General features: G+C 43.2%; 1 protein-coding gene across 2 annotated transcripts in view; it reads left to right on the forward strand.

The window, feature by feature from the left end:
- The window catches only part of LARS2 (leucyl-tRNA synthetase 2, mitochondrial), a 79,934-nt gene extending 67,547 nt beyond the window's left edge, over nt 1-12,387 (forward strand). For both annotated transcript variants that reach the window (XM_042816769.1, XM_042816771.1), the window contains exons 20-21: nt 6,548-6,675; nt 11,962-12,387. In XM_042816769.1, coding sequence (XP_042672703.1) covers nt 6,548-6,675; nt 11,962-12,141 — 308 coding nt within the window. In that variant the 3' untranslated portion in view covers nt 12,142-12,387. The remainder of the gene's footprint in view (nt 1-6,547; nt 6,676-11,961) is intronic.
- The last annotated feature ends 10,455 nt before the right edge of the window (nt 12,388-22,842 follow it).

The raw sequence follows: 22,842 nt of genomic DNA on the forward strand, positions 1-22,842 counted from the left end.
GTAGTATCATAGGGGCACAGACTGGAAACAACAGGACCTACTGGGTGGGAGTTCTTATTTTGTTTTCATTTCCAGTATTTTTAAGATGTTCAGAATAACCTAATTGCTCAGAGTGCCTGATTGTTCAGAATAGAGGGGGATCAGTCACAATTCACTTGGAAAATGCTACTTTTAGTCAATATTGTCTTTCAACAGAAAGTACCATCTAGTTGAAATCAGATTTAAATTGAAGTAATTGCTCTGATTTTATTTTCCACAATGTTTGAGATGGAGTCAGAAGTGATCTGGGTTAATTACCTAAATATGCAGTGCCGTGTGAACTGTGAAATTCAAATGCCTGTTAGGGATACTGAATGATCAAATATGTTTCACAGTATGACAGTAAATCACTCAGATTTCTTAATTAGCATGATTTATTAAATGTTAAGCTTAATCTTGTTGATCGTTTTGACTGCAGCAGAAGGGACTCTTTGTATTTTTTGCTAAAATCATTGGAGAATGAGAATATTGAACACTTACTGGATTGCTCTCTGACTTAAGAATGAAAAGAATGTACAATAAAAATTAGGACTGTATTGTCCTCAGCTGCTGTCTGCAATTAAAAATGCAATTCTACTTATGTGGTCTGAGTACTGCATGTTATAATTCAGTGCACCTGGCAAAAAAAAAAAAGCAACATTTTTGGTGATTATTACCTGAGAAATATTGTGACTGGACATGAGAAATACAGTCTTTTTTAGCAAGGTAATCATTACATTACATCAAAATTATTGATCAGTTTTATCAAGAGAATGTATGTACATTTAACTGCTGTTCTTTGTAAGAGGACAGTATTATTTAGAAACCTCCAACATCTAGCATTTCTGTCCTGGGACTGGGATTGCAGGTGGAAAATCTCCCACTATGAGGGCTACTTCAAAAAGTAATACCTCCTGTTTTGTTGTGCTGGCCCACAACCTCAGAGGCAGATATTGGTGGTACGGCAGCAGAGGCTGAACCTTCCCACCAATATCCCATTACATGTTGTTGCTGTGTGACAGATGGCAGCAGACGGGCAGTGGTAGAATGCTGTCTGACATGGAAGTGCAAGTGAATCAAAGATGTGGATTTGAATTTCTCCACAAGGAAAAAATGGCATCCATTGACATTCACTGACACTGACTGACCGTTTATGGAGACCAAACCATGGATGTGAGCGCAGTGAGGCAGTCGGTGGTGCATTTCAGCAGTGTGACAGCACCATGAAAGACGAGACGCATTCTGGATGGCCGTGCACAGCTGTCACACCGTGAAATGAACAGTGTCTGAATCAGCTCATCCATGTGAATTGGTGGATTACGGCCAGGGAACTGTGTACAGAGCTGAACATTGGCTTCAATGCATTGGAAACATGGTGACAACACTGGAATGTCACAAAGTTTGCACCACGTGGGTGCCACAGATGCTCACACAGGAACAGAAAGAACACCATATGCAGGTTTGTCAGGACCTATGCAGCCAATATGAGGCTGAAGGTGACAATTTCCTGGATCACATCATTAGCAGAAATGAGACATGGTGTCACCACTTTGAGCCAGAGTCAGAACGGCAGTACATGGAGTGGTGACACGTGAACTCCTCATTGAAGAAAAAGTTCAAGATGCACCCCTCAGTGGGTAGTGCACTGTTTTTTGGGATAGGAAATTCTCCTGGATTTCCTGGAACCAGGACAAACCATCAGCTCTGAGCATTACATTACAACACTGACTAATCTCAAACTTTCTCTTTCAATCTTTCTCTTGCAACACGATGACACCAGGCCCCGTACCAGTTTGAAGACTGTGGAGGACATTGCCATTCTTGGCTGCACTGTCCTACCACACCCCCTGTACAGCCTGAATTTGGCACTTTCTGAATTCCATCTGTTCAGGCTGATGAAGAATGGGCTGCATGGGCAACATGCAGTTGATGCAGTCGTAGCAGCTGTGAAACAGTGGGTCACCTTCATGGCTCTTATTCATTGCTGGTGGAGATGCATAGCTAATGGTGATGACTGTGCTGAAAAATACTGTTTTGTAGCTGAGAGTTTGCTCAATCAAATAATGCTTGTACCTGCTGTAGTTTCCCTGGAAATAAATGGCAGGTATTCCATTTGGAGTGACCTACATATAGTTTATCCTCTTAGTTACCACAAAACTTCTCTAAATACAGTTGGATGTAACTGCAGATCAGTCAATCTAAAGGATTACCAACCAATGACAATATTAGGAAAGTGTAAAAAGTTATTTTAAAGTGGTAATTAAAGATGCTTTGCTTGACATTTTAAATAATGTCTAACTGGCATCAGTGAGGTACGCTGTTTTGATTATAATAATATTATCCTTGTTTGTAAGAATCGCATCAGAGTTCATTTGAAATTTTAGCATTTTGATCCAGTTTGTTTTCTTTATTGGCTGGTTGATGAGCCTTGCAAACTCAACTTCAGTTTGATATCGCAAGGACATCATGTAGCACTTAAGTTTTAAATATAATTAGAGTAGAATTAGGTAGATTCAAAATACAGCAACTCCTCTTCTGCATCTGAAGAGTTATTCTCCCATGGGATTCAATTTAAATATGACCACCTTGTTTTCATGCATCAGGTTGCAGAAAGAGTTTGATCGTTTTTGTGAGCTGTTTGAAGCTTGAAATTCAATACTGGCAGCAAATATCTCTAGTTTGAAGGGAAGGGAAGAGCTGCTTGGATACGGTTTCATAAGTACCTCACCTTCTAGCAGCCAAAAAGTTGTAACTGAGTCTTTTGATTTTGTGTGTGAAGTAGTTTTTTCTGCTGCTTAGAGGACATTGTCAGTATTTTGGTGTGTCACCCTGATGGTCTTAATTGTACAGTGTGTATGCTGTGTTACAACTTATTAATGTAAAAGCTACCGTAGTCCCTCAGTGCGGGAAGAGTTCATCCGCCTGATAGCTTGGCAGTTCATGAACAGTAACAGGATGAGGAAATCTGTTTCCTTCCTGAAGCCGTGTATCTGAGGAATATACAGACACCATTTGAGTCAGGTTTTTTTGTTTGTTTGTGGTAGTACAGTGTTTTGCTGCCCACACGAGGATATGAAACTGCTTATTGTGCGTTATTAAATTTTTATTAGGGACGGTGCATGAAAGACACATACTCATGATAAACCCATCTTAAGATATATTGAGATGAAACATAAATATTGGAAATTGTAATGGTATAATTGTCGTAGCAACATTAGAACTACCACTGCAGTTGTTCTACCACAAGAGCCTGTGAAGAATGAAGTAAAAGCTAACAATCCTTGGAAGGGGCTGCAGAGGCCAGGAAGGCACTAATCCAGATGATATCTCTACCAACTGCTAGAAATTCCTGCTCTGAGCTACTTATAAGCTGAATCTGTTTGCCTGCTAATGTGGTGGATTTTTACTTAACGTAGATCCTTACTGTTTCAATTTTGCTAAATCCAAAGGTTATCAGCATTTGGGTAATGTGTCCTCATAGTCATCATCTGCTGTTGCTCTGGTCTTCTATCCCCTGTTAGAAAGTAAACTCCCAATAGTGGCGTAGTTTCAGAAGCCTTAATTAATTTCCCTTTATCTCCCATAAAGACTTCCGTCCTCCTTGCCTTTTTTCTTTGTTAAGCTCTCAGTGCTGGCCGTTGTCCCTCACCACACCAGCCATTCCTCAGTCTGTTTCATAATCACGTCTTTTTCTCTTGCCTTCATCATTTCATGTCAAACTATCTGCACCATTTCCAGAATTTAACAGACTCATTATGCCAATGTTTTTTTCCTGTAAGACTAGAAGTACTTCACTGTCCTACCTTGCCTTTATGATAGACAACTGCTTCCACCTCGCTCTTCTTAATTCTCTCCTTATTTTGCCAGTCGGCTCCTTCACCCAAGCAGCACCTCAGGGGAAGAATTATTTTAATGAAATATTAATGACTCACGTCATGCTAATAAAACGTTGCCGTGAGCTTAGATGTTGTTAGACTTGTCCTCTCTCCTCCTCCTGTCAACTCACTCATTTACAGTAGCATAATATGCTGCAGTGTTAATGAAGGCTTCAGTCCAGTGAGTTACTGGCTGGGGAAAGCTTGGTTCAGTGTTAGCGTGCCAGTTAGTGAAAGTCCATTGACACAGATCCAATTGCAGGATCAGGGCTTTGGATTGAGCACAAGATCTGTCCCCAGAAATGGTGTACATGTAAGCTCTGTGGAAAGTGCACTCAGCTGGCATTTTGACCTGTGTTTGCAAGAGAAGATAGAGCTGAAAAATCAAAACAAGACAATAAACAGGAAGCAAAATGCACACTGCTTCATAATGTGCATTTCAGTAGGTGCTTTCCAGTACAAGAAGATAGTATCCCAAGTTTTTGCAGCAAGGGCCTGTGAAATTGTTAGTTCTTAAGATCTCAAATGGTGCTTTTGTTTAATGTATCAGAATCAAGTGGAAGGGCAGGAGGAAATTCTGTCCAGGGCCTGCTCAGTGTGCCAGCAAATCTAAATTATGATAACAAACTTTCTGGTCCTGCGTGTTGCACTTTGAAAACGCCAAACAAATCATGACTGTATTTTCTGTCGTACAGCTTGCAAAATGTGAATTTAAGGCAGGAAGCCAAACAGGCAACCTAAGTAAAACCTTCATTTTGGTTTCCTGTCAAGCTGTTTTCTGAAACTAGTTCTGTTGACTTTTGCACTTTTTTAATACGGGTGATCTCATAGCCCATTTTGTAGCAAGAAAAGTAACCTAGAGATTGACACAGTGCTTAATCATGCTTTATCTGCTTCAGAATACGTGTTAATTGTTTTTTATTAGTAAGTTTACAAGACAGCCTCCACAGGCTCCTCCACATGACCCTGTTTCTGCCCATGTAGATGGGGATTCTCAACTTATATCAGAAAGTGGTTTTTAAAAAGCTAGAAGAATGCACTTCAACAGGAAAATAAGGAGTGGCCAGTATGCATGCTTCTGCCACGAGGCATGTGATCAGTTGGAAAGAAATGAGCTCATCTGTATGTTCAGAAGCCAAAAGGGGAAGAATTTAGCAGCTGTCATCTGTAAAGTCAACGTGATAATGAATCACCAGTGTGAAGGGTGGATTTTTTCTGTTTGATTTCTTATCTTTTGCTCTTTCAGTTTCTGAGCAACTGTTACAAGAGGGCAGAAACACACAAATCCAGATGCACTGAAGAGTTTAATCAGTTACTTACCTAAAAAGATTGCGGCTTCGTTGTTATTCTTAGGAAACGTGCACATTCTGTGTCATTCTTGCTTGCCATTAGACACAGCTCCCAGCAGTCCACCACACTCTCTTCTGAATGATTCAGAAAACAGCAACATTGTGTCGCTTTACAGAAGCGCTTTGTCTGAAAAAGCACTGACAAGTATCTGGTGGATTTCATTCCGGAGGAAGTTGCCTTCTTTTTATGTTTGTGTTTGCTGTTATTCGCCCTATTAGTCTAAACAGTCCAGCTAAATAAATTGGTGCATTATGCATGGTGTATGTTTCTGCTGCTAATGGCTGCTATTGTGCTGTGTTTTCTTTATCTTCTGGAGTTTCCTTAAACCAGATGAGTTGTCAGATACTCTTTGGTTGTTATGTTCTGCAATTCTGAAGGAAGCATATGCTCTAAAAAAAAAAACAACACAAAGCTTCAATCCTTATTCTTACTCATGTTTGTAATTTAAAAATCTACTGGCTTTGTAGGAAAGAATCACGACAGCTATCCTTGTCAGTACTGCATATTTGCAGTCAGTACTGCATATTTGACAGCATTTTCAGTGAAATCTTTTTATTTTGCCCTACAGTTGGAGTAGACAAACATAAATTCCACTCAGAAGCTTTAATTCAGTTAAACAATGTGGCTTCAGAATGAATTACAACTAATTCTACTGCAAATCAGGAATGAATCGTCTTGGAGTGCAAAGTCTGTTTAATAGAAAGAGATCATTTATAGCCATTTTAAGAGTATTTTTAAATAAAATCAAAGGGTAAATTATTTCAGCATGTACGTGAAATAAGAAAGAAAGCAAGCTGTGCAAGGTATACTTACATAAAACCTTTAATTTGTGAGCAAATAAATTATTTACATCTTGTGAGTAGATTGACTTGCAGCTGAAACTACCCAGCACATTGCAGGAAACCACCCAGCATACAACAGACGATAAAATATTAAGCCATAATTGTGCCTTATTTTGACTGAGTTCCTCAATTGGAAGGTTTTGTATGTTTCCCTGCTCGTTTTCTTAAATTAGGTTGATATTTCATTTGAATTCTTCAAGTGGATTTTTAAAAAATACTAATTCTAATCTAAAATGTACCCCCAGTGTTCATGTTAGAGTCGCTATACATAGTGTAAGGCAAATGTTTTCACAGCTGTGTATCTTTCTGTTTAAAATGTGCTGTATGCTCATCTAAACAGTGTTATTTCCTCCTGAAGGAACTTGCTTTCAAAGTAAACTTTGTTCTCATCCTATTTATCAAACAAATCCTAAAAATTGAATGATCTGATGATGATGTGGTTGAATGTGTTTCATTTTCCAGGTTTGGCGCATATAGAGAATAAACTTTGTACTCATCATGACTGGGGTGCTGATGTGCTGCATCAGTCCTGGCCCAAAGTAGACCCAGAATACCTTCAACCACCAGATGTAGTGGAGATGTCTGTTCTGGTAAGAGCTTTTCATTTATTTTCAGTTGGGCCAATTAATGCATTGTAAGCTCAGAGAAGGTGACAAAATCCCTGCTCTTGTGGAAGTCAGTTCCCTATATTTATATGGCTCAGTGAAAGGTGAAATAGGGTGGAAGTTGCAATTAAGTTGTGCTGAGTAATTAAAACGGTTTCCTAAGTGAAAGGCACATAGTATGTTTGGAAGGAAGACAGTCTAAATATACATCTTTTTCAGTGACTGGATGTTAGTATGTGGAGATTGGACAGACTGCGGGCAAGGCCAGTACAGCAGAAACCATGACCAAATACATACAGGTTTCTCCAAATTTTGTTTCCTGTCAGACCATTTAGGATCTTAACTTTGTACAAAAATGTGAAATGAAGTGATATTTCTTGTGCTACCTGTAGTGCTGTGGTTGCCTAATGCAACCAATTACAAGCTGGTTTTAGTTGTTTCAATTTTTGCCAAACTATGTTTTCTGTCTACCCCAGAACTTATGGCAAATATCAACAAAGCACATTTCCAGGAATTAAGTCTAGGAAAAATAGGTAGTTTTGCTAACGTTAGAATTACATCCCAGATCCTACTAGAGCTCTAAAGCCTCCGAGGTTTATGGAAGGAGCTGGCAGTTCAGTAGAAGAGTTGACCTGTAACTACATTTAGCTAACCTGTAATTTCCCAAAATGTGTGTATGCACACGCAATGTGGTTTACCATCTTTTTTTTCCTGCATCTCCATCTAGTCAGTACTCAGCATGCCTGCAAGCATCATAAAGCTGTATTTTTACATGGAGTACAGTAGCAGCGAGTGCCTCTGTAGGCCTTGGAGCATCTGTGGCACTTGGAGTCAGGTGGGTGGGATTCATGGGTAGTGTCTCAGCTGCTCTGTTAGCTGATTCTCAATCAGCTTGAATTCAGGTCCTCCATGCTCAGGCATTGATAGTCTGCAGCTACGTAGCAGCATCTTACAAACCAGCAGTGCTCCTGTCTTTTTCACTGCTCACCAGGGAAATCTTTCATATCATGCAAACATTCTCAGCGTCAGTGCTTTAACATAAACAGTTGTGTGTGTGTGTGTCTCTGGATATTCTGTACTTTGAATGAGAGGTCTCCAGAAGAAGTGGCATTCCGTCACTTAAAACTGCGTGCTCTGAATGTGTGTGTATGAGAAACAGAAACAAAGCATTTTATTTGTTTTATTGTAACTGTTGTATTCTGTTGGCTTGTATGGGTAAAAGAAGTAGGCTGTGCAGTTATTTGTGTTTAGCTGTTTTGCCTTTTTTCAGAAGGAAAGAAGTTGGTTAGATTTAGGGGAAGCTGTGTTTCTGTAGGTTTCCTTAATCAAAAGTATCTTTGCAAACAGCTTCACGTCTTGCCAGTCCACTTGAACAGAATGGAAAATGCTGCTAAGAGTGCTGATTTCTCTAATGTTCAATGTCATCCTTTGCAGTGGCCACAGAGTGTGTCTGTTGGAGGAGACTTTCAGTTGTTGGCATCTTTTCCCAAACCAAAGACAAAGACTCATGTGCTGTCTGGGTTAACAACAGACTTCAGGCTAATGTTCATTGTCATTTTTCTGCTTTTTATTTTATTTTATTTTGCAAGTGGTATGTAGTTTTCAAATACCAGTAAAAGAGTCGTATATCCACCAAATCTTCACTTAGATATAATTACATTGCTCAAGATTAAAATAAACCTTTGCCTTCCAGTACAGCTAGGAAACACCTTAAATTTCAGTTTCAATTTAGGATGAAGCTATGTATGAGAAATTGTGTAATTATAGGAACTTCTTTGCAGTTGTGTTTAAAGCAAATGTTTTAAAATAGATTTTTGAAGTAAAAACTGCAACAAAGCACAAAGAAAATTCTGACCTGAATGCTTTCAGGGCTGTACAACTGAGCATAAGAAAGCCTAAGCATTACTAATATTTTTCTGCTTACACTGAAACTTCCTTCTCAAAAATAGAAAATAGAAACATAAAAATAAATTTTGCTTTAAGCAATAATTGTGAAAATTACTTTTGTTTCTTGTCCTCATTGACTTTGTCAAAGCTATAGCCTCGTGTAGAAGTCCTCTAACAAGGGAATGATCAACTTCTGTATGCTCAATTCATGGAAGATTTTGATGTGTGTAAACACCTTTCTTAGGCCTGAGGAAATAAATGAATGGAAGAGGAGAGAGACAAGTTTCTCTTGACTGAGAATGTTTCTTAAAAATAATGACTGTAGGAGCGCCTGGCTTGCTACGTTAAGAGTGAGGTAACGGGCCATACAGAAAAGCAGTGACAAACCATTATAAATGTGAATATTTTACAGTCATGTGACCACTGCAGGCTTTTGTATGGCTGTAAAAATAAATTGCCTTCTTTAAAACAAGAAAGTCAAAGTACGGAGGAGCTGGTTTGTTGCAAAGAGCCAGTGTCTCTTCACAAGGCTGCACAGTCAAGCTGAGTCTTTGGGCCACAACCCTATTCTTCTCAAGACCTCAAACTGCCTCAGGCTGCCAGCAATTTGCCTGCTGAGACATGGTTTTATTTCTCTTGACACAAGATACTTCATTATTTCCTGTCCGTGCCGGAGTTCTGTCTTTCCATATTTAACCCAAGGCAGCAAAATGAACCAACTCTCTGCACCCTTGACTGATGCAGTATAGACTGCGTACAAGAATGACATTTAAACTTCTCTTAATGGAGATGCATGTGTACTTGTTGATCTAAATACTATCTTGAAGTTGAATAATTTTCGTTTGCCTGCACTTACATTACATCCTAACATATATTGTTAACGCTGTGAAAAATCTGACCCGAGTGTGGAGTTGCAGCATTTCATCTTGTCAACACACTTGTAACGTTCCTCACGTTGTGCAGGTGGTGCAGAACTGTTAACAGCTGCAGTCTTAAAACTGCTTTTTTGCAAACATAAGCTAAGTTTGCCTCATTGTACTGCTTCCTACTGAGGAAGGCCTACAACTGGATAGATACTTTCCTTTTTACTTCTCCAAAGATTGCGAATAAATGGGGCTGCTCTAAAAAAACTCAAAAAAAGCAGAAGGGAAATCAGCAGCTTCCTTTCTCAGCAGAAGAAAGGACTCAGCCTCATTTGAGGTTGCAGTTTTCTGTGAAAGTTTTTCAGAGAAATAAGACTGCTAGCACCCTCATTTTTTGAGCGGGCACTTTTACCCAAAGTTAAGGGATACACTGCTGATCTAGTGAGATGCAGAGAGCCAGAGATGTTTGTCCTGAGGAGAATCCAACGCCTCAACTAAAAGAGTACATGAATAGGGTGGTTGTTACAGCGTGTGATCAAACCTGCAAACAAGTTTTTAGGAACACTGTTGATATATTTGACTCTGCACCACGATAGCTATATTATAATGAAAACCATTCTGCAAATATGTGCTGAAATCAGAACCAGTCTGCTGTTTGATGCAATTCACAGTGCCACGTGTGGGAAGGTATGGGCAGATACTGTGGGAAGGCACACACAGACAGGCTGCTCAGGCTCCTCAACATTTCTGGGAAAACACAGCTGCTAGGAGTCATTTATTTGCTAAGTTCACCTAACCCAGTTGTCTTGTCTCTTGAGAACAACGCCAGCTAGGCTAGTTGTGCCAATTTTCCCCCTGCTAGCATCTGTCCACTGGAACATAATAGTGTGCATCATGGACAAAATGACTGACATGTAACTGACCAGGCTTAGTTTTTAACAACAGGCTGTGTGACCTAGCAGTAAGCCCACAGGCTTGCCTCATCTTCTCACTGAAGCTGTACCAGGTTTGACTTTTACCATTTTCTTTTTTCTTGTGGAATATTTTTCTTCTCTGAAGCGTCAAGTCAAAAGGAACTACTTGTGTGTTTTTGTCGTGGTAGCTCTAAAAGTGAAATGCTCTTGTTTTTTAAAGGATTTGTTTCTCAGAAGGTACCAAAGGCAAAGCTTAGCAGACAGACACACTTTTAGGATAGCAAGTTATGGATGCAGGAAAGAATAGTTGAAGGTCTACTTACATTATCACTGCAAATCAATGTCAAGGCTAGTAAAAAAACAGAAATGACTCATCCCAGCTGCATTTGAGGCTTCATCTTGCTCCTTAAAAGGCTTTCTCATCTTCCTCTCTCAGAGAACTGCACAGATTGTTTAGTGTTAAATAAAATACAAATCAGGTAACTGAAGCAAGTGTCTCCCATTGGTGGTATGTTGCATCCACTAATCCTGGATAAAAAAAAAACAAACAATGAGCTGTGTGCATTTTTATGTCCAAGATGTATGAAGCAAAACATATTACTTTCAGGTGATTGAAAAATAGTTACAGTGGTGTCCAGCTGGCAAAGATCTGCAGTATCTGCAGGAGATTCTCAAGCAAGAGAGTAATTTGATTGAACTGGATTAAAAATTTCACATTATTTAATATGCTAAAATGGAAGATTAGTGTTATTTACACTGATCCGTAGAAGGTACTTCATATACACCTGAAAGCTTTTTTAATTGTGAATTTTATGTTATTTCCAGAAAAGGTACTCAGTAGGACTCAGTGGACCACATACATTATGTGGTCTGAATGGACGACAGAAAGTAATCATGAGATCACATTTTGCATTGAGGTGATTCCTACTGAAGGCCTTACTTAGTTGTGCTTAAGTGGTTCTGCCTCGCTGGTGCAAAGCTAGTGTGGGAATTGCTCTGAAAACAGCCAGACACAGGAAGGCATTACCTTAAGAAGGGTTGTCATCTTTGTGGTTGGGTTGGCTTAATGAGTCATGCTTTTAGTAAGAATACAGTATTACAATGAGCTAAAGCCTTTTTTTTTATTTTTTTTTAAATTTTTTTTAATGAGTTATGAAGAATCCTTTGGATATATCTTTTCAGCCACAAATATTTTTAATATATCTTGCACTTGAATAGAAGGAATTACTTAGTTGTAGAGAATCCCAGCCGTTCTGTTCGCTGTCTGTTCAGCCTGTGCGACTATCTTGTTTTCAAGCTTAAAAGATCACCACATTACATAGTCACTCGATGCTTGCTATCTTCAAAAAATTACACTTCCTGTGTCTACTTCTTAAATTTTGCTTGAGTATCCTGAGTCAAATTTTTATTCTCTTATGCTATTCTAGAGGGCCAGGAAGTATGAAAAAATTTATCCTCTGCTTAGAAAGTTTCGTACTGAGGCAAAAGACAGCTTGATCCACTTTTTTCACCACACATAATGAGATGGATTGCATTCAGGAGATGAAAGTGTATAAATCAGCCTGGTAACTTCTGTCTTTTCTTGTTCTCATGTTTGTGTTTTCCAGATCAATAACAAAGCCTGCGGCAAAGTTTTTGTGCCTCAGCAAGCAGCCCGCAATGCTGAAGAAGTCCACGCGATAGTTCTTCACAGTGAACTTGGAGCCAAGCATCTCCAGGGACGAACCATTAAAAAGGCCTTTCTGTCTCCAAGAACTGCCCTTATCAACTTCTTAGTGCAAGAGTAAGGCTTTGCTGGGCTGTGAAAGAGAACTGGAATCTTTCAGGATGAAAGCAATCAAAGTACCAATGATGGCTATTTAAATCTCATATAACAGTGGGGGAAAAATGTTAACAAAATTAGGTTGCTGCTGAATATTCATTTCAACAGGAGGAATGTACAGAATTAAAGTTTCGTATCAAGTCATGGTAAGATGCTGTTTGTCCATATTCTCTGGGTGAATGAGAAGGAAATAGTAAGTAAGTAATTGCAATAGAATGTAAGTGTTATAAAGCACATGGGGTTTAGGTCAACTAAATAGGAATCTATCCTATTTGAAATTTGGCTTGGACAAATGCAGAGGCATGATTCCAGAACTAAACAGCTGCCCTGAGTGTGTGCTACACCAAATGCTAGGTGTCAGTCCATCTTTGCTCCACCTGTCTCACATTTAGATAACCTACCATTAATCAGCACTTTTCGTAACAACATTTTCTTGTAACTTAGTGTAAATTAGCACTGGCTAACAGCTTTATTCATAATAAATAGCCAGAATGGAGTGATTTGATCTATTTCACATGCATTTCAGAGGCAAGCCAAGAAAACAGTCAGATGATTTAGCTGAGCCCTGCCTTAGCCAGGATCCTCCTTACTTGCTGGCATATTTTTGTTGGTTCAAACATGAGAGAGTCAAATTTCGCAAAGTGCCGACAATTGTTTCTGCACAGACCAAATGAAGAGACTTCCCATTCATGAGCCATCCCAGAGACTTTGGGGGCAGCTGAGAAAGAGACAAGGCAACTACGTACAGGCAGCTGCTGTGCTTTTTGATTCCACCCTTATTTCTTCTAGTGCCTAGATCGTAAAACTTCAAATAACATTTGTTGGTTTGGTTTTTTGTTCATTTGCTTTATTTCTGAGGGGTTCTTTAAGTAGAACTAGCAGACACATTTCGAAAAATCAGATGTCTGTAAAACACAAAGCTTTTTTCATGCCTCACTCCAGCCATATTATTTGCACACTGCATTACTGTTACATCCATGTGGAAATGCTTACTGTCTTTAGCAAGTGCTTGAAAAAGGTTTTCAAAAGAGACATTACAGGGTTCTCTGTGTGAGCACGCCTCTTCTTTAACAACTATTAAGATCAGCCCTTTATGAGCCCTTCTAACAGTTAAGACAAGGAGCTAGTCAAATAGAGGTCTGTTAACCCTCCAGTCCAACAGCCATCCCGTGCGTCAGACTAAACAAAAACCAACAAAGATCTCCCACTGAACAATATTTAAGTCTAATGGATCCTGAGCAAGTAAGATCAAGATAGATTCTTTGAAGTGTCAGCGCTAAGGAATGCCAGAAATTAATTTGGTTTTGTGCATTTGGTAGCAAAGATCTAGCTACATAATGGAGATTTCAGGCTCAGTGAGCAGAGTAGGCGCTATACTTTCCTAAATGTGCAACAAAACTTTTCTGACTTCTGCTTCCTTCTGGACCACACTGCTGCACATTTTCTCTTCAGCAGCCCTTTGACGCAAGAATGACTAAGAAATAGAATATTTATAATGAAGATACAGTCTTTGCAGTTTTAAGACTCCCTAAATCTTAGCCACAAAGGAATGCATTCAGACATTTAAACACAGGCCTTTAGTTGGAGTTAAAATAATTTGAATTCCAATGTCTGCCTGACATATATGTTGTTATAAATTGATAAAACTCCTGTTCAGAAGTCCCTGAAAGACTGTGAAAGGGATCTTTTAAAGTAAAATTTGTAGCCCAAGCACATTCCTGCCTTTTCCGTATAAAAGTTTAACGCTCCCTATGGAACCATTCAAACAGATTTTCTTTGGGGAAAGGTGACATGTTTGGTGTAAAAAAAAAACCCCACCTTGTAATATTTTCAAGGATGAAGAAAGATGTTGTAAGCCCAGCAGCCCTGTGATGCCTTTAAACAAAAGCTGCAGTCACTACAGGGCTGAGCAGCAGACCACAATGTTTACTGCTGTTAGTACTGGTTATATTTGCTCTTGCAGGAGGAAGAAGTGAATCGTAGATTTCACTTTGATCCAGGCAGAAAGAAAAATGTGGAATGGACTCTCGACACTAAGGAAGGAAAAGTAACAAACAGCGTTGGCACTAGAAGTGTATGGTCAGAAGTCACACTAGTGTGTTTACAGTAAGGTGAAATTCAGTGAGGCCCAGAGGATACAACAAGGTTTTGAAACAGGGAATGTGAGAGATGATGTGGAAAGTCTGACAGAGCCTAATCCCCCAGTGAGTGTGTGTTTGAAGGATGGCAGAGGTGCCAGCTGCAGAGCTTTGTGGTTGTCCTGATACCTGCTGAAATTTTTCATGATGTTGACCTGATCTGAAGCACGACTGCCATTTGTCTTAACGATAATTGGGACTTACAAGTTTGTTCTGTGCCTAGATTGGACTGATTCAAGCTGTGGGCTATTGTTAACCCTCTTCAGAATAATTTACACAGATGCCTGCCATTTATTTTACAGTTGTTACTTGTGTTATGGTACAGATGTATCTGCGTGCTGAAGGCAATGTAAAACATTGTCACAGATTGTGTACACCTGAAGAGTTCTGTGGCAAGCAGGATGGGAGTTTTAAATCTAAGAGGGGATGTTTGAGAAGCGAAAAGAGAAGGTGCTGGTGTCAGTCAGTCCAATTGCACAGTGCTAATCCCACACGTTAAAATGGATAGGGTGTTGCTGTTATTCCATGAAGAGATGAGCCAAGGGAGATGTGAGAGACTTGCTAAACCCAGTGGGATGGGCCCAGCACAAACTGCTCCAGGAAAGCCAAGGAACAGGTCCGTTACATGGAAGATGTATTTTCTGCATCATGTCACTCACTTCCTACCCCAAAACCATGATAGGACAGTGCAGTGTATTGGATGACATCACAGCCCAGATAAATGTGCTCTTAAGAATGAGTGTTCATAGCTCTCTGTGGTGACTGAGATGATATTTGTGTGCCAGTGCTGCTTTGCAGTGAGGTAGTAGGGCTTTTTCTGTCACATTAAAGATCAGTGCTGCAGCTCTAGCCAGGGTGCCCTACCTGTGCTCCACACAAAAGGCTCTGCAGGGGCATTGCTGAACAAGCATTTCTTTTTTCCATGCCCATCAACAGAGTCCAAAAACAGAGGTTTGATGAAAAGAATGAAATCCATTATCTGTCTCTGATTTACCAGATTAAAGTAATGCCTCACAACTAGCATCTAGCTTTTATTAATCTGACTTTGTAAAGCCTATTTGTTTCTTCTGGGGGCGAAAATTCTACAGATAATGTAGGTCGTGCAGTCTCTCTTCTTTGTCTGCCTTTGGTTAGTGTGAAGCCTCACAGACTATTCCTCTGCTCTAAGCTTTTTGCAATTGACATGAACTAAAAAGAATGTTAGCACTTTGCTGGTTGTTCTTTCCTTGGGAAATCTGCAGTTTATAGGGCTTTTCTAAAAGCCTTGCTGTAAGCAAGGAAGGGGAGAGAAATCACAGGCGTTTTTTTCTGTTTTGCAATACTTCTTACAGTTTATAGAAAGGGTGTTGGCTTAAAAGTTATATATTTACTGAATTTTAACAGCGCACACACTGTTCTGCTGGATGCTTTTTCTGCTCCACTTTTTTTTTTAGTCCCCCCCTCCCTATTATGATCTGAGCTAATTTTGTATCAGAGCACTGCACTGTAAGAGAAATGCTGGATGTGAAGGCAGATACGCCAGCAGAATCCAAATGGTGACTGCATCCATGACATGAGGAGGAAAGGTGGGATTTTTTCCCTTTTCCTGAATAAACTGACCTACTGGTACCATAAAGCATTTCACAGTTCACCGAGCCCACCTGTCCCAGGAGGCCCCAAGTCACACAAAGCATTTTCTTGCAGCTCTTTCCTCATTCAAGTAAGCGCTAGGCAGGGCAAATTTGTTCTGGGCAAGTGCAGGTCTGGTTTTGGCCCTGGGGAGCAGCTCACCAGCACCATCTTCCTTATAAAATTAGCTCCAGTTCTCTGTGTAGTCAGAGTGTTTCAACAGCTGAAAGCAAACATTTTCCTGGGATTATGAAGTGTTGGTGTCCAATTCTGAGTATTTTTGCCTCTGTGTTGCAAAGTTACTGAGAGAAATCCTGCTGGCTTTCCTTGTATGTACAGGCCTCTGCGTTGTCCATGAGAGCTTGCAGACAAGTGAGCTCTTGTAGCTGTTGTCAGCTGAGTGTTGCTCACACCTGTGAGAGCTTTTGATCACAGGAATCTCACACCTTGTGATATTGAACATGGGGGTCTTTTCCTTTGGTGCTCATCTGCCTGCACCATGCCAATTTGCGCTCCATTTTAGGCTATCTAATCGTTCGCTCAGCAAAGGAATACATAAATAGAAAAAGCTGGAGTAGAATCTATTGAATATCCACATTCTTTATGCTTGTGCTTGTGATGAGCCTGGGACATTTGGGATGTAACAGTGCTTTTAAGAGCCACATCTTCAACAAAATTCTCAACAGCATCTATATAGTTACACGGATAGAAATGCATGCCTTCGTGCTTGCTCCCTTGAATTGTGCAAGTCTTAATTTTGCATGCATGTGGTGCTAATCAGATGCAAACTTGGACCTTCACACCTCGTGTCCTGCTGAAGCTTACCAGAGGCTCTGTAGCTACACCCTCTGGGCTGGGCGCAAGAGAAGAGCCTACAGTCACGCCTAGGGCTCTGAACTTCCTTATCTGTGAGCAGCTGCCTGCATGTGCCAGAAGAGAGCATGAAAGGTCCAAGGTTCTCTCAAGACATCCACCTTCCGCTGCCAGAAGAAACACAGGCTGCTGAGCAATGGCAGTTTCTCTCCAGCCACTCAGCGTGGTGCCAGCAGGGTGCTGAATACATACAGTTGGAACAGCTGTAGGGGATCCAAGGCGCACTGCTTTGGAATAATAAACACAGGACAAATAACCAAGGCAGAAAATAGAGCGATTTAGTAACAGCAGCATGACACCACTGGCACTGCTGGCCTGGTTTTGTTCTGGAAGAAAATTAAGAGAACTGGTGTAACAGGAAATTATTTTCTGCTACAGAGGGAAATCAATTGTTTTCAAATACTCGGCAATAATAATTAGCAAATCTTACTAATTGCTGCAAAATAAGAATACAAGCATGCATTGCTAGGCTGGCTAAGCCAAGAAAGTACTGTGAAAAAATTGTAGAAGCTTTCAGAAGTGAATATTTTTCTTAAGTACGTCTCCATCCCTGGAGATCCACGTGGCTGGATGAAATAGCAAGGGTGCAATAAAAAGATGTTCTTCCCAATTTTCCCATGTGAAAGAGTATTCAAAAACATCTGTTAGTCAGAGGGATCCTTCTAGGACACGCACAGAAGAGCGGGTGGATGCACTGGCTGTATCCACTCAGCCCTGCAAATCCACACTCAGCTGATGACTAATGGCAGGATGTCGTCGGCGTGTGGTGCTCCTCCAGCCTGGGATTACTAAAGGCCACGCATGCATGTTGAGCAGGTCACCATGCTGTTTGTGTTAGTGCGCTGATAAAGAGCAGGGAAATGGAGCTAGAAACTAGAAATGGAGCTAGAAACTCCAGACGAGTTTTTGTTCCGATGGAAGGCTATTTTTAGTAGAGAACAAAAAAACACCAAATTGTCTCATGTTCATTAAGTAGGTGTAAGGAAGAAGAAAACCAACAAAGCCACCTATGGTATGTAGGTATAACTCTGAAGCCACCAAAAGCAAGCTTTTGGCCTGCTGGGCTGAGGGAAAATGGAGATGACATGCACACCGTGTGCTCGTGGTATCTGCTTTATCTGCTTCTGCCAGGGCTCCTGATGGGTTCTCAGTGATTTCCCAGCACTACTCTAGCTGCTTGAAGCATTTTTACAGCCCCAGAAAGCTGTCCCTAGGCTGCCGCTGGCTCTTCTGTGCCATTAGTGCTAATTAAATGGCTCTTAGTGTAATTTACTGCAGAGAGCATGCCCTGTAAACAGGCTGTTGTAGTTTGAAGGAAGCAAAAAATCAGTTGGGCCCTGTTCTTGCCCTTGTTCTGGGCTCAGGAGGCACACACTCAGGTGGGCCACAGCCTCCTCATCTTCCTCTTGGGCTTGGCTGGGGCAGGGGCAAGGAGCCTGGCAGAGGACAGCTTTGTCCCTGTGGTGTGATTTCTCCTTTTTCTGCCACAGGCATTTTCCTCATCCAGCAGCTGGGCTACATGTGGCACAGCAGGACAAAGCTCCAGAGGGTGGCTGCTCAGGCAGGGCACCTCAGCAGCCCTAAATTTTACCTGCCCTGGAGTTTAGCCCTATGTCTATGGAGAAGCACTGCTCACCCCACAGCAGCAGCTTGTCATGAAGGGCCCTGCACCAGGCCATGGGGTTCCGGGGTTGGCATGGCCCTTCCTGCCCTGAGCTCCTTGGGGGTTAAATTTGGAGGGAAGCAAGAGGAGGCAGGCAGGGCAGGCCTCCCAGAGGAATGCAGAGGCCCCTGGGGCAGCTGTGAGGGGGAACAACATCTCCAAAATGATGCATTCCAGCAGAGTTTTCAAAAGGTGGAGGCTGAGGTATGGGCTCTCCATGCTGACAAAGTTCCTGGCAGCGGCCTTCCTGCCCCACAGTCTTCTGGCCTTAGCTCCCCTGCTGCCACCAGCTCCTTCCACCCCCACCACACATACCCTGGAGGAGCCTAAGGCTTTCCACGGAAGAAGAAAGAAAAAAAAAAGAAAAAGAAAAAAAATACTTGTTTTCTCTTTCTCTCTAGAAAAGGGTACACTGCTGTATTGAAACGCACAGTGCTTCCATCGCTACCAAGGCTCGAGACATATTTGCCCATCAGCCCTCAGTGTTGTCCTTCCACACGTGATCCAAGGTCATCCACTGTAGGGAGCCCCAGACCCAGTGCTAGTAAGCCAACAGCCTCATTCTTTGTGAGGGATAAAGCTGGCTGCACCACTGCAAGGAGAGGGAAGCAACTTGTCTGCTGCACAGAAAGACTCCACTGTGATCAGTGCTGTGTTTCAGCCCGAGCCATTCTCCCAGGGCATCTTCCCGACAAATCTGCCTTCATGCTGTGTGTTCAGGCGGAGGGTGGCTGTGCTGCAGTGGTCAGCATTGTACACCATGAGCAAATACACTGCAATCCATAAGCCTAGCCCATGGGAGCTAACGTGGAATAGATGAGCACTGGCTTTTCTTCCAGGGACTGTATTTATAATAGTCAATTCGAGTAAGCACACACATTTTGGCCTTGTAGCATGACATCAGTTGCGAGCCCCTTCATTCCTAAATAGGCATGGGCTGCAAAGCTCACAAGAACTATGACAAATTGGGCTGGTACCTAATTGCAGCATCAGGGTGTGTGAGGCAGTGTAGCATTACACCTCCATTCTAATAGAAAGTTCAAGTTAATCATCTGTTCGCTTAGGAGTATCCCTAGCCTAAAACCCACTGAGAATAAACATGAGCACAGAACTTCAGCGGTACCTTGCTGCTTTACACTCACCGAAACCACGGCATGTCAGACCCCAAAACAAATGCCTGTAAGTTGCTTGGCTGTGATTCCTGTCCACAGGAGCTCATAATCACAGCGCGTGCTCATGCGTACAGAGTCTGGAGCGAGGCCAAGTGCAGCTTCATCGTTCAGTGTCTGAACGTCTTCAGCAGGGTTTTGCCTGCTCTCTGCATGCATTGTTCTTCCCACAGCTGATTTTATCCTTTGGCATAGGAAGGAAATGTACTTTGCATGGCTGTGAAGGTCAGGGGTGTCAGTGCGGCAGCTCAGCAAGAAGGCTGCTTCCCCCGAGGTGAGGGCTCCTGCGAGCCCTGCGGTAAAACATCCCACAGATGTTAGCTCACAGATAAAAATGCAGTGGCAAAAAATGAGTGCACGACCCTTACAAAAGAAAGTCGGAAAAAGTCCTGATCTGAGCGAAGTCACAGATTCTTCCTTGCTTTGTTTTTGAAAGCTGAAAATAGATACTTCTATACCAAAGTCGATACTTGCATTCCAAAATACTTCTGTCCCACCAAAGGATTTGTTTCCTAAAGCTCTCAGGGGCCTCAGCGTGGTCTGCAGGAAGAAATGGCAGGCATGAGCAAGGTCTGCACTGTGCTGGGTAGGAGCCTGCCTTCACAAGGTGCACTGCGCATCCTTGGGTGAGGAGGAGAGAAGTGGTGTGAGGGCAATGAATGATTCCCTTCTCCACAGCGCTTTGCCTGTGAACATCACAGATTCCTCCCAGGGAAAAGCAGTGGAGTTTATGCTGCCATCCATCCATCTACTTGCCATTGCGTTTTCTTCTTCTCTCAAGCCAAAGAAATGCGGATCTGCTGTTCAGTACCAACTCTGCTGCTTATTGTTTTAACATCTGAAACAAAAGTGGTAACCACTGAATCTAAGCCCAAGCATCTCAGCTCGCTCAGTTTCCAGCAGTGCTCTGAATGAAGCCAGTGGGCAGGAAGGTGTCGAACACCTGCTGTGATCCAGCTCACCAGCTCAAGGAGTTGGGAATTTGCAGCTTTGCACGTGGAAATTCCTGGACTTCATGGAACAATGAGTCCCATCTGAGTGCTGCTGCCTCTCATCCTCCTGACTGCAACCACAACCTGAAGAAATGGCCTTTCCCAGCAAAGCAGTGGGAGAACTCTGGGAGCTCTTTCAGGAGCAGCAGCTTAGATCTATGAGGATACCCTCCGTGGCACACAGTCACTGCATTATGTGAGCTTCCTTTCCCAGCTGTCCTGGGGTCGGAGGAGCCTGGCCTCACATCTGTGGCTTTTCAGGTCTCTTCCTCTGAGCTCAAGCACTGACCCAATCTTCTAGGTTTTGCTTGAGGATTTCCACAAGCCGATGCCAAATAAGGGAAACAAAACCTCACACTGCTCTTTGTTCTTCGTTTCTACACTGCAAAGAGTGAGGGAAGTTTCCAGTCCTGGGCTGGCTCCGTTGCTCTCAGAGCAGTGCTGTGCCACTGTCTCTCCCTTGCGTGGAGCTCGGTGTAGCCAGCAGTTCCTTTCCGGGGCAATCACACACTTAGGCTCAGGCTTTAGTTGAGCTGTGGGCTTAACCTCATAGCTCCTAGATTTTGATGGAGTCCCTTAAGAGTCAGTTACTTTTGTTGTCAGCCACTGGTGGCTCAAGCTGAAACCTGCTCAGCACAGAATACCTGCTGGGGCTGTCCTGCCCTCAGCTCCTCATCCCCTGACCCATCTGACACAGCACAGCACAGCAGTCCCTGCACTCAGAGCTGCTTCTGGTCATAGTCATCAACAGTTCACATTTCAGCTGCTGATTTTTCTGCAAAGGGAACACAAAACAGCCCTGCCTGGGGATGTTTCTTCCCTCAGCCTCCCCATGGAAGAGCAAGGCTCAGAGAGGCCAGATAGAGGGGCTGGTTTGACAGATGGGATTGTTTTCCCCTTGTGCCTCAGTGCTATCCATCACTTAGAAGCTCAGCAGGCAGCGAAGGCCTCCTGAGTGATTTACTGCCGCTCCCCGTCCCCCAGCCCTGCTCTGTGCTGCTGCCTGCCTCCACCGAAATCACTGACCACAGACACACTGATCATGAAAACGCCAACCGTCTGGGTTCACTCCCATGAGTCCAGTGTTTATCAGCAGCTCAGCTCCGGCTGAGGTGGCTGCACCAGGCGACATGTGCCTGCCTGGGGGGGCTGCAGCTCACTGGAGGTGGTGTGCCACGTTCAGGCCTGTGAGCTGTCCTTGTTGCTAAGCAGAGTTCTTGCGAGGGAGCTGCTAGAAAAGGAGGGGATTTTTTGGTTTCTAGCAGTTTGGTCACAGCCTGATTCACAGTGCATTCCTTAACATCTGGGCCCTACCTCCCGAGTGCTTGGGAAGTGTTACAAGTCTGAGCACACACACCCAGGCCCACAACTTTCAGTGGATTTATTGAGGGGCACCGCAGCCCTCAGGGTCCGGAGCAGGGACTCGCTCAGGCTTTGGTTGGTCTGTCAGCCACGACAGGTCAGGATGGTGCTGTGCCTCAGTACATTAGGGCGGCTCAGCCGGTGAGTGCATTCCTGCAGCTCCCGCTCCAGGAATGCAAACTATTTCCCTGGCAGCTCAGAGCTCTGCCTTATCCTTGGCACTCACAGCTCTGCTTATCGCTGCTGGTGCAGCCCTGGAGGGTAGCAGGGCAGCAGGGTGCCCGCAGCTGGGCAGCGCTGAGCAGAGGAGATGAGGGAGGGCCTGTCCTCACCCCATCCGCCCAGCGCCAGCCTTGGGGCAGTTCCATCCCCACCTAGCAGATCGTACTCCTTGCAGTCCCGGCGGTACCTGGGACCTTTAAACACAGCGGTTCTGCTCCAGCTGCGCAGATCCTGTGCCGAGCAGGCTGTCTGCAGGCCCGTGTGCCTGGATCTGCACGTGGGTCTGCATGCGCCTTCCTCGCGTCTTCTGCCATCCCTTCACAGACCCACTGCCGGCCCCGCCGCCTGCTTCGTGCAGCGCACAGTGTCGCGGAGGTGCAGCTGCCCGCTTCCCACGCTGCCTTCAATGTGCATTTTGTCACCATCCCTGAGTCCTCTCTCTGAACTCCTCAATTCCCTTCGTTAGCCGTGTGAATTCCCACCCGTACCCCGAGGCCAGGCTGCCCAAAGGCCGCGGGCTCTCCTCCTCGGAGATCTCCAAAGCGCCCGGACGGGACCGGAGCCGCACCTGGGCTGCGCACACCCGCTCCCCACGCGCCGCCCCACCCCATCCCGGCAGCACCGACACCCCCGGCCCGC

Source organism: Centrocercus urophasianus, unplaced genomic scaffold, assembly GCF_019232065.1.
Source record: "Centrocercus urophasianus isolate 14NV4802_14NV808 unplaced genomic scaffold, USGS_Curo_1.0 seq_16, whole genome shotgun sequence".
Lineage (NCBI taxonomy): Eukaryota > Metazoa > Chordata > Aves > Galliformes > Phasianidae > Centrocercus > Centrocercus urophasianus.